This window comes from Heliangelus exortis, chromosome 24 (assembly GCF_036169615.1).
Source record: "Heliangelus exortis chromosome 24, bHelExo1.hap1, whole genome shotgun sequence".
Lineage (NCBI taxonomy): Eukaryota > Metazoa > Chordata > Aves > Apodiformes > Trochilidae > Heliangelus > Heliangelus exortis.
This window is the reverse complement of record NC_092445.1, coordinates 5,746,399-5,758,400: the sequence shown is the minus strand read 5'-3', so window position 1 is coordinate 5,758,400 and position 12,002 is coordinate 5,746,399. Positions and strand designations below refer to the sequence as shown.

Here is a 12,002-nt window from a genome sequence, read left to right as displayed (position 1 = left end):
ACCTTGATGGGACTCAATACAGCTGTTCTCAGATTCTCTACAGGGAATTTTTGCTTGCTTGGCAGTAACATCAGCTTTGGGTTCTGCTAACAGGAAAAGAAATGTAGCACAAAATAAGAATGAGAACAAGCAGTGGCTCTTCATCAAGAGCACCTCTATGAATGCCAGTCTCAGCTCTTGGTCTCCTGTGCATTCTCTGAGTCATGGTTGTTTTTTTTAAATCATTTTAGTTGTAAGCATTTTCAGTTTCTCTAGCAAGTGGAGGTTCTCTGACCCTAATGACTGGAAAAGAAAGATTACTTTATAAAAACTGAATGGACCCCAGAATTACAAAGGTTGCTTATGCTAATGGAAGTTGTCCTTATAAACAAATGGGTTTTTTTATGCACCTGTTAAACATCCTAAATTTATATAAGCAGGAAAGAGTTTCTAAAGCCCCAAGTGACCCACAGAAATTAAAGGGACTCATCCTCTTTATTATCTTAGTATGAGATAAACAGGACTTTGAGCAAATCTTGCATAAACCTTTGGGAAATAAAAATGAAGAAAAATCTGACAACTGTACTTCCAGTGGCTTTTATTTCATTGGAACCATATTAGTGTATCTTTGTTTAAAATTCAGTACAAAACCATGGTGTATCTCAAAAGGCAAACTCCTACTATCCAAGTACACTACTAATGCTGTTCATTACTCTCTATGGTTGTGTGTCTTCTTTAAAGATGTACATGCTTTCCTGAACCATAAGAAGCAGTATCCTCTCTCAAAAAACAAACCTCTGATAAATAGGCTCTTCAGCAGGGAAAACTATTTGTTTTCTTTACTCTTCTCTTAGGAAGTTTCTGAAGTGTATCTACATGTTAACTGCAGCCACAACAAAATGTGTTACATTTCTTTGCTGCTTACTGTAGTAATACCTTTTAAAGCAAATTATCGGTATTTGTTTCTTAAAAATCCATACCTTTGTATCCAATTTTTGTAGAACCGTAAAGCAGTTCATACTTTGATTATGAGCAGGAGCTCTGAGCAACTCTTTCATGAAATATAAACTAATTCTTCTAAATAGTTTCCAGATAAAAAATACCTTCTGAATGATATCTAGAAGTAGTTACATTGTTGCAGGTCTGTAAGTACATATAAACCCCTCTTTTGTAGTCCATATTTTGCTTCTTATAGCAGAATTTTAGCATTATTTCATTTTAGTAAAAGTAATAAACCAGCATTGGTCGGTAGGACACAAGTAATTTAATCTTGAATACACCAGTAACAAATACACAAATATATCTACCTAAGATTTGGTTTCACCTTTTCATCTGCCTCATCTGGAATATCATTATTGACATGTCGGACAACCAAATTATACGGTTCCTCCTCCATTGTCTCTTCATCCGATTTCTGTTCTTCCTCCAAAGCCCATTTGGAACATTTGTTTCCTGTGGAGGAGGTAGGGGAATGTTCTGCATCTAAATCATCAGGGATGCTGTCAAAATTAGCTTCTGCCAGACACTTATGGCACAGTCTGTAGCGTCTGGTTCCTTGCTGGACAACACATCCCGTTAGGTCAGTTACGTGACGCTTGCATTTTCTGCAGATCAGTTTGCCAGCTTGGTGTATCTAGAGAGATTTAAAATTTGAAAATATCAGTGTTCATCCAAAAGCAGACTTTAAAAATTTCATTTATTTATTTATTTTAGAAAAAATTCACTTCAGCATTAAAAAAAAAAAAAAAAAAAAATTATGGCTAAAATTTGTCACTTTAAACCACGCGAGTTGCCGTGCAGCTAGGAACCTTCCCTGGTATTTGTTCTAGAAATGACTGAACAGCTGTTACCAGTGAAATCCAGTGGGTTTGGTTTGGGTTTTTTTGTTTCCCTAGGCTGACTCTTGCCATTGCAAGGCAGTACCGTTTGGAAGTGGTTCCGTAAATGCTCCAGCCGGGTGAACCGCTTCCCGCAGGCATCGCAGGGGTACGGCCGCTCGCCAGTGTGACACCGGAGGTGCCGCTTCAGGTCCGCTCGTCGCTTCACCGTGTGTGTGCAGAAGGGACATTTGAATCGCATCCGAGGTAGGTCACCTGTCACAGAGACACACAGGGAAAAGGTCAAGTATCAGCTGTCTTTCTTTATGGGGTAGTTTGGGTGTTTTTCAGCTTAAATCGACTGCTGTTCATCTTTCCTCTGGGCTGCTGCTAAATAGGAAAAATCCAAAAAAATCATCTCCCCCCAAACCAGTATTTCTGACTGAATATACAGAACAGACATTTGACAGTGAATTCTTTCTTACTCAAGGTATTTTTTAGACACACAGATGATCATAAATACAGAGACAGAATATACAGTCATGGTATCTGCCTCTTCCAGCACGTAAGAGTTCATAGCTTAGACATTTACGGTTTCTATGTCATATAGTAGGACATAAAGGCTTAAAAATATGCAATTATAATAAAATATAAGTACATCAGTTTCCAAAGGATCAGACACAAAGATATACCCCGGAACTTTATTCCACCATCTCAGCTATACACTGTTAGACCATCAAGAGCTTAGATGCTTTACGGAGTGTGGCCGAACACACAAAGTTTGGGCTGGTTGGGACCTAAAGGGAAATGCAGCCTCCTTACAGTGATATGACCTTTTGCTGTGAAGGACTTAGCCTGGATTTTGTTTGGATGCCTCAGTCACTATCAGGTACTGGGGACATTTCAGGAGAAATTCGATCCTCCAGGTCCCCAAGTCAATTCCAGCTCTCAAGGCTTCACTAAATTCTACATGCCAAATCAGTTTGATCCAACTGTTGTTTTAACTTTACAGAATACCTGAGTCAAGGTCTCTGATTCTCCCTGTTCTGGCTTCAAATCCTCTCATTCTGTTAGGTGCTATCATAGACTAGATAATCTAAAACTCCAGGCAACATTTTGGTTTTCATGCAGCCATAAAAAATCTCTCCAAAAGGTCACCTGAATTCTTCCAAATAAAGACAAATTTTGCTAAGCAGTATTTTTTACCTTCATTCCAAGTACTCATGACACCTAAAACTGTAGGCATTGAGGTGTAGAGTTCCTCTGCCTTTAATTCCATGAACTCAGGAGTTCTTGAGAGCTCTTGTTCTAGCTGCTCAACAGACCACCTCTTCGGTACCGCTTCTGAGTCATGATTATATCCATGATCAACATTATTCTCAGCATCAAATTTAGCCTCCTCTCTAACCCGAGAGATGTGACTGGACTCAGATGTGCTGCAGTCTCCACTGGCCCGCTCAGCTTTGTGTGATTTATGCTGTGCACAATCCCTGCCCTGGGACAGTCCGAGGTGCTTGCGCCGTTTTCTTGTAGTGCTCTGTTTTCTCCCTCTTTTTGAGAGCTGTGTTTCTGCCCGCTGCAGAATCACCTGTGAGGACAGGTAGCTGTTGTAACCGCTCCAGGAATTTTCATTCACCATGTTAGTCTTTTCCTCTGGGACTGAACAGGAACGCCTTGGGTTGCTCTTTGCTTTCCTTCTTGAGCGATAAAGAGATGGGTGAGTGGGTTCACTGTTGGTGCTTTTGGCCGAAAGGCTGAGGTAATGATCCTTTTCATTAATATCCAATGAGGACTTAATGAATGTCTTACAGACATTAAGAATATCTGTCATCTGCAGATAGCTGGCAGCCGACATCACTTCGATCACATTTTGACCAGTTAAGGACAATATGCCTGAATACACAAAGTCCAGGATAACCATAAATGTCTCTGGTGAGAAGACCTCAAAAGTCGCTGTGGTCGGCTGAGTTGTCTCCTTCGAGCTCTGAGAAAGAAGCATCTTGAAATAGCCACTGCTGGCAAACAGTACATTGCGATGTGCTTTGAAGACCTTTCCCTCTACCAGAATATTGCAGTCACAGAACAAGTCCTGCTTCCGTTGCTCATTAAGCTGCTCTAGGAGGTGAACCTGGTGGGAAGAAATCTCCATTCCAGTCAGGGAGGAACGGGAAAGTTTGCTGTAAAGTGAAATTCAAGAATAACCATGACAATCTAAACCAATGTTGCTGAATCCTCTTTTAAAGAGGCGATCTCTGGTTTCAGAAACATGAACATTGTGCATGTTATCCCCTTCCTAATGTCTCTCCTGCCACCCTGCAGCCCCAACCCCGCATAATAACCAGAAAAAACCCCAAAACTTAACAACTGTGCAGGAGGCGCAAAGGTGCCACAGCAGGATCACTGCAAACCCTTAACGAATTGAGGTCTGACCAACACAGACACGAACAGTTCACAGACCGAGAAAAAGAACGGTCCCGTCTGCCGTGGGGAGTGCCAGGACAGAAGAAAGGCCGTGCTGGAGCTCGTTACCGATGGGCGCAGCCTCCCGGAGCGGACCGGGACAGCACAAGGCGGCGGCGGAGCCCCGGCGGCCGCAGCACGCCCGGCCGGGACTCCCCCGGCATTGGCAGAGGCCGCCGTCACTCACCCGCCCGCCCGCCCGCCCGAATTGGCCGCTCGGCCACGGGCAGCCCGGGGACGCCCGACAGCGCCGGACACGCCCGGCAGAGCGCGGAGGAGCCTCCTGCTCCCGTTCCCGCCGCTCACCGACCCGCTCCCGCCGCGGCCACAGCTGCCCGCCCGAGCCCTCCGCTCCGCTCCGCCCGCCCGGCGCTCCGACGAGCCGGGTCGGGTCGGGCGTGCAGCCCGCAGCCGCCCGCCTGTGCGGAGCCCCGGCTGCCGCTCCGCCCGCTCCGCCGCGCTCCCCTCTGCCAGCGCCCGGCGTGGCCCGAGCCGCCCCCGCCCCGGCTGCCCGCAGCCTCCCCGCGCCGGCAGCGCCCCGGCCGCCCTCTGCGTGGTCCCTCCCGCGCCCGCTCCTGCCCCGGCGCAGCCCCTTTGTTGCCGCGCCCGGGGCTGCAAATGGCGCCCAAGGACCTCGCTCTCTCCCCGGCGCTCTGCAGCCCCAGCGGCTCCGGGGAGCGGCTGCCAGCGGGCCGTGCCTCACCCCAACCTCCGGCGCCCGCCGAGCGCGGGTTCATCCCTGTCCACCTCGCAGCCGGGCTCTCTCCGGGGCCGTTTCCGCCCCCAAATCCCGACGCCCGGTCTGGCCTGCCGGCGGGACAGAACCGGCACTTACCGGCGGGTCCTGCGGGCGGCTGCCGCTGATCCGAGAGGAGCGGGCGTTGGGTGCGGGGTCCCCGGGGCTGAAGGCGACGCGCTGGTCCCGCAGCCCCGAGCCCTGCGAGCCCGAACGCGTGAGAAACAAAAGGTATTTGCTGACGTGGGCGTTGGACAGAGACGCCCGAGGGCTGGGGACACAATTAAAGGGGCAACGCACCGATTGCAGGCGCAGCCCAGCGGCTTCTTCCGCCTGATCGCCCCACAGCCGAGGCTGCTCGCCTCCTCCCACACCCGCATGGAGTCCGGGAGGCCCCGCTGCTCCACAGGACAATGCATCGCTATTGTTAAAGGCTACTCTAGATATCTGTGTATGTGGAAGGAAGGCAGCACCTAAATGGGAAATACCTCTAGTTTTGCACTGTGGGATATATTCTATTACTCGATACAGCAGCAATTTTATAATGGGGAAGTTTTGTATTCAGACAATGGAGGTATTGCTAAAGCAAAGTACTGAGAGTTCAATATGGCAGATTGCCCTTTTTTCTCTCTTCGGCATGGAAAAAGAAAATGAAATCAGGATACCCATTAGAAGACAAGGCACTGTCCATCGAGTCATTCGAAGAAGGAGCCTGTGCAGGTTGTCTGGTGCCGTTCTCTCCTCCAAGCAGGCTCAGGTAGAACGTGGTAAAAGAACAGTTCCCGTGTCCACAGTAAAAAGTGTCAGGTTGGAGTGTGATAGGGAAGCCCTTAAGTGTTTTAGTACAACAGCTAAGCCAAGATACTGATTTTTTTTCTTGCCACTCCTCAGTTTTTTTCAGCTAAACCAAGGTCCATCTAAGTAATAAATGGCACTGAAGATACAGTGCTTCGAGCCCATGTGCGCTATCTGAGGTTCAAAGACAAATATTTCTGCAGACTAAAAGACCAAAATATAAGAAAGATTGTCTCTTGAACTGGACATCCCTCCAGTGTTAGATTAAATGGGGAATGGAAAAGCAAATGACAAGAGAATGATGTATTGAAAACTAATGAATAATCAAAACATGCATTAATAAGTAGTATGTAAGAGCATTCAAAGCAACACAGAGAAGATGAAAGAGCAAACAAAAAAGCAAAAAGCAGCTTGACAGGAATCATAGAACTGATGCTCGTAGGGAAGCTGTGAACATCTCTAGTCCCACCTCCCACAGGAATAAGGCCAACACCAAGATCAGCTCAGCCATGGCTTTCTCTAGCCAAGTCTTTGCTTTATCCTTGTGAAAAGAACAAAAATGTCACTTCTGCAAATGAGTAGTATATGATCAAAACAGGAGATTGAAGCAGACAAAGGCAATGAAAGGAGATGAAACAAGATTACTTTCATTTAGAGAAAAACAAGAATAATATATGACTGGCTATGTAAAATGAAGGACGTAGAAAATATAAGGCACTTAACATTTATCTTGTCTTGCAATACAAAAATAAGGGAACAACAACTGAAACCGGAGCAACAAATGCAAAAATGGTAAAATACAAAACATAATTGACCTGTGGGAATCACAGTCTTGAGCTGAACTCCAAGCTTAACAAGATACTTTAAAGATTACTATAGATACCTAGTTATGCTACTGAGAATAATGTATAAAAATGGTGAAAATCCTTTTTTGCTAGGCAAATCAACAATCTGCCTATATTTAAAAAGTAAATGTCTATATGGATAGATTGTTCCATTTGCCCATTATAGTCACTTCACATCTACTTCTGAAGCATCTGGTCCTTAATATTCTTACAATACCTAATTAGATTGAATATTGATCCAAAAATCCCTTTGCTTCTAAAAATGCCCCCAAATATACAAAAGCACTTAACAGGCTCACCTTTACAGTTGGCATTTAAGGTTTCAGGCCTAGAGTGGCAGTTTATTTTCCATTCCCTTAATCTAATCCCCAAAACACACACAGAAACTAATCCCAGCCTCTTTGTATTCCAGGACAGCAGGCACTGATGCCTAGAATTTATTGTGCATTCTGTTTAATGTAAAAGGAAATGGAAAAATCTATTAAATTTGATTTCAGCAAGCATTTTCCCTTGAAATTTGATCACAGTCATTCCATATTCTTTTATATATTTCTTTGTTCTAGATTTGATTTAGTTAAGGTTGCCCAGGAATATTTCTTAGCTGTTTTATAACACGCATTTGTAGGAATAACAAGCTCCAAGAAATTAACCAGCTATTTTCACATCAAGTCCATTTTGCAGACTTGTGACCAACATAAAATTGAAGCAAGTGTACGTCTCCTTTTGGAAAAGATGACTTCATATGGGTCATCAGAAAGTTTTTAAAGTTCCTCCTTTCCAGCCCCTCTCCAAGTCTAGGCCAATGGACAATAATTTTTATAGGAGCAATAAAGTACCACTTTTCATCTGCTTAGAGCATACAAACAGGCACATTTGAGGGGAAGGGTGCTTAATGCCTACACTGGGAATGTAGTAGGAAGAACTCGAGCTGTCATTTGAGAGATTTGTTGGCTGGCAATCTGGAATGAAAATGCACTCTCTGGTAATGATGCTGCTAATAAGGCTATACAGTTTTTACACAAATAAAAATAAAATAGCAACTCTTCAGCTATCCCTGGGAAAGAGATTATATACTGTATATATATGGGATTGTTCTGTAATTAATCCCAGGTTTCAGCCAAACATGCTTACAAAGTTGTAAAAAAGAAAAAAATAAATAGTTTTCTAAGCCCACGCCCACTGAGTTCAATGATCACAGGATGAAGGCTGTATTAATACTCAGGTCTGCCAAAAAAATGCAGAGTAAAACCACCCCAGGAGCATCCTTCTGCTTCTCTCCTGGTTACTGTGCTGGTTAAGATAAACTCACTCAGTAACAAAACAAAGTGGCTCATTTTGTTAGAGAAGTAAAGTTTCTTCACCATTAGTCAGCTCATCCTTTGTAGCATAATTGTAGGTAAAATTACAAATATGATGTCTAGACAACTTCCAATACATCTTGTTCTCATTGACATATAGTACAGACTGAAAAAGGGGAAAGTAGGTTCTCTTGGTGACCAAATGGGGAATATCTGTCGATAATGACTCCATCTTAAAACTCATCAATTTCAACCGAGTACAGATCAGTACAAACAAGAGTAGTCAATAGTTTCAGATGGAAAATCTTGGTCCCATTTCTAATGCTACTGTATATTTACTGTACAAATTTTTCTGCCACCGCTATTGGCAGATGAAACAGGGGACAAAGAAAACACCAGCTACAGTAACCTTGGGATGACTGGTTCCTTCACATCAGCCTGGAGAAGCTGACACTGGCAATGCTGTGGATGCAGGACTACCAGTCACCTCAGCCTGGCATTTTTAAGAGGTTTAAGAAAAAAATTAGAAATAATTTTAAAAAAGAGTATTTTACCAGTGCTCATTAAAACACAGCCCAGTCTGTGTTCCAAATTTTCAGAATCAATGTCCATCAAAACATGCAAGTCTGGACCTGTTCAAGAGAAACCATTGTGTCTGCACACTGACAACAGGCTGGTGGAAGGCTTGGGGTCATACAGTACATTCCCCCTCTGACCTGGAATTTCTAATTCTTGTCTCCCAACTACCTAATTTTTGGCTTTACTTCCTTTTCATCTGCTTCATCCTCACTGTCATCAACTTGCTGAATGACCAAGTCAGATGACCCATCTTCCACAATCTCCACATCTGATCTGTTGTCTTCCCCATAGTGCCACCTGGAATCTTTATCCCCATCTTGAGGAAACTCAAGGGGTGTTTCTGCCTCCAAGTCAATGCGGATACTGTCTATTCCAGCTTCAGCCAAGCACTCATTACAGAGCCTGTAACGCCTTGTCCCCTCCTGGACCACTTGTCCTGTTAGCTCAGTCACGTGGCGCTTACACTTTCTGCAGATGGGCTTACAAGCCTGGTGAATCTGGGAAAAGCAAAACGAAAAAATTGGGTAATATATGCACAAAGATACGCTTTATAAGCTGATGAAAAGTAGGGCTGGAGTAGCATCAAATATGATAGTGTTAACTCATTCCAAGAGTCATCACAGGATAAAAATTAAACACTCACAGGTGCTGTTAATTGCCACTTCAGTGCTATTACAGGACTTGCAGAGCGCAGTACCTTTACAAACCATCAATTAACACAGTAATTTATCCCCTTTCATGCAAATTACACTTCAAATTAACTTCAACAAAACCAGATTCATTTTCTATTACATCTTTTTTTTTTTTTTTCTTTAAACGGCAGTCAACTTACCAACCCCATACACTTGTACTGTTTTAATTATGCTGAGACAGATTTTATATATTAAAAAAATAATGCAGTTACTAAAAATACATACTGTTCGGAAATGGCTGCTTAGGTGATCTAGCCTGCTAAATCTTTTCCCACATGCCTCACAAGGGTAAGGGCGCTCTCCTGTGTGACAACGAAGGTGACGCTTCAGGTCTGCTTTCCTTTTCACCACATGAGTGCAGAAGGGACACTTGAACCTCATCCTAGGCAGATCATCTGTTAAAAAATTACATTAAGTCATAACATGTCTTGTAATGCTCTAGATAAAGGCATTCTAAGAGCAGAATGCAAAGAGCAAAGCACTTATTAAAAAAATATATTATCGCAGGTTTTTTCAAGTGCTAAAGTCTTGTGTTTTCCTGCAAACCACACAGGAGTCCAACAAAAGGAGGAGACCATTAGCTGCATTAAAATGGCCTTAAAAATATCCCAAAAGATTACAACTTACATTTGCAGGATGAAGATTGAGAAACACTGGAGATTACAAATTTTGACAGGCTAGTTTTAAGAAACCAGGTACTTCAATAACCCACAATTATTGGAAAAAAAGAGTTAAACTTCCAAACTTCTCATTCTGGACAATACAGATGTCTTTTTTGCAATGGTACACATACATATTTTCTCATGGACAGCTTATTCACACGTGATTGTGCACCTACAGCATCAAAAATAACGCTTACCTTCAGTCCAGCTTCCCATGACAGACAGAATGGAGGGCATGCCCGAGTACTGCTCCTCTGCTTTTGAAGACTTCAATTTACTAGAAGACCGAGGTGATTCATGCTCTGACTGTGACACAGCTAAGCTCCTTGGAATCACATCAGCCCCTTGGCTGTACTGGTATCCCACATGAGGAGATGCTACTTCTGTGTCAAGCTGAACTTGCTCCTCAGAGGAAGCAATGTGGCCAGTGGGCTCTGCAGCCCTCTCCTCCAGTTTGCTCGATTTATAGGGAGGAATGTCAGAAGGCTGCTGCAGTCCCAGGTGCCGGGGTTTCTTCACGGAATCTTGCCGCTGCTCGTGTTTGGACAGCTGCTGCTGGGCATTTCTTTGAGAAGTCGGGAAGTAGTTGAAATTGCTCCAAGTGCTTCCACCCATCATACATGTCCCTTGGTCTGGACTGACATGAGAGTGCGGGGGGCTGCTCTCTGCCCTCCAGCCAGCACCATACACGCAGGAGCGATCCACACCGTTTGAGCTCACATCTTTGTCTGACAGACTGAAGTACCGATCCTTCTCCTTCTCACTGATGTCCAGTGAGGACTTAATGAAGGTTTTACACACACTGATAACATCGGTCATCTGCAGGTAGCTAGCAGCCGACATCACTTCAATGACATTCTGACCAGTGAGGGACAGTTTGCCTGAATACACAAAATCTAAAATAACTGTAAATGTGTCAGGAGAAAATGCCTGGAAAGTAGCTGTTGTTGGCTGAGTTGTCTCTTTTGAGCTCTGTGAAAGGAGCATTTTGAAATAGCCACTGCTGGCAAACAGCACATTGCGATGTGCTTTAAAGACCTTTCCCTCTACCAGGATATTGCAGTCACAGAACAAGTCTTGCCTGCGCTGCTCATTTAGTTGCTGCAAGAGGTGAAACTGGTGGGAAGAAATCTCCATTCCAGAAAAGATGAACTGAAGCCTCACTTTAAAACACAAAGAAAATAATTAGATTCTTGACTTCGGCATTGAGCACTTCAACATCTGACATCTTTACTAATAATCTCGCTTATTCAAATCTCCAAATATATTTAAATTAAGATATGAAAAGCCTTTCTCCAAGAAGAGAAGAGCGATAAAAAAGCCAAGTAAGCCGCTACACATTAATTGGCAGAGACTCGCGGCTGCAGCCGGGGACAGGAGCCGGGCTGCCCGCAGCTCCCTGGCAGCTGCGCAGCCCTCACGGATGCTCCAGCGAGACCAGGAGCCCTCCAGCAGCTGCGGGTCCTGCCCGAGTCTCCAGAAACCGTTACCGCTTCAGGCTCTCACCTTCCCGCTGAAGGCATCAGAAACGGGACTCGTCGGCGGAGCCCCGGCGGCCGCAGCACGCCCGGCCGGGACTCCCCCGGCATTGGCAGAGGCCGCCGTCACTCACCCGCCCGCCCGCCCGCCCGAATTGGCCGCTCGGCCACGGGCAGCCCGGGGACGCCCGACAGCGCCGGACACGCCCGGCAGAGCGCGGAGGAGCCTCCTGCTCCCGTTCCCGCCGCTCACCGACCCGCTCCCGCCGCGGCCACAGCTGCCCGCCCGAGCCCTCCGCTCCGCTCCGCCCGCCCGGCGCTCCGACGAGCCGGGTCGGGTCGGGCGTGCAGCCCGCAGCCGCCCGCCTGTGCGGAGCCCCGGCTGCCGCTCCGCCCGCTCCGCCGCGCTCCCCTCTGCCAGCGCCCGGCGTGGCCCGAGCCGCCCCCGCCCCGGCTGCCCGCAGCCTCCCCGCGCCGGCAGCGCCCCGGCCGCCCTCTGCGTGGTCCCTCCCGCGCCCGCTCCTGCCCCGGCGCAGCCCCTTTGTTGCCGCGCCCGGGGCTGCAAATGGCGCCCAAGGACCTCGCTCTCTCCCCGGCGCTCTGCAGCCCCAGCGGCTCCGGGGAGCGGCTGCCAGCGGGCCGTGCCTCACCCCAACCTCCG

The 12,002-nt window shown here is 46.1% G+C and overlaps 2 protein-coding genes across 4 annotated transcripts; both read right to left on the bottom strand.

Annotated features, from left to right (window-relative positions):
• Window positions 1-151: 151 nt before the first annotated feature.
• Window positions 152-5,197, bottom strand: LOC139807147 (zinc finger and BTB domain-containing protein 8A-like). Of its 3 annotated transcripts, none has more exons than XM_071767724.1 (5): window positions 5,092-5,197; window positions 3,003-3,973; window positions 1,903-2,072; window positions 1,287-1,612; window positions 152-282 (listed from the first exon to the last, which is right to left on the bottom strand). In XM_071767724.1, the coding sequence occupies exons 2-5, from the start codon at window positions 3,943-3,945 to the stop codon at window positions 276-278; spliced, it is 1,446 nt and encodes a 481-aa protein (XP_071623825.1). In that variant the 5' UTR covers window positions 3,946-3,973; window positions 5,092-5,197; the 3' UTR covers window positions 152-275. The 3 variants fall into 3 exon arrangements, with proteins under 3 accessions (XP_071623825.1, XP_071623828.1, XP_071623827.1); XM_071767727.1 differs by having other exon boundaries at window positions 1,287-1,431; XM_071767726.1 differs by lacking the exon at window positions 152-282 and having other exon boundaries at window positions 561-1,431.
• A 2,486-nt stretch (window positions 5,198-7,683) lies between these two features.
• On the bottom strand, window positions 7,684-11,101 carry ZBTB8A (zinc finger and BTB domain containing 8A). The gene is made up of 3 exons (XM_071767728.1): window positions 10,061-11,101; window positions 9,427-9,596; window positions 7,684-9,006 (listed from the first exon to the last, which is right to left on the bottom strand). Exons 1-3 carry the CDS (start codon window positions 10,998-11,000, stop codon window positions 8,674-8,676), a joined length of 1,443 nt encoding a protein of 480 aa, XP_071623829.1. The 5' UTR covers window positions 11,001-11,101; the 3' UTR covers window positions 7,684-8,673.
• Window positions 11,102-12,002: the final 901 nt, after the last annotated feature.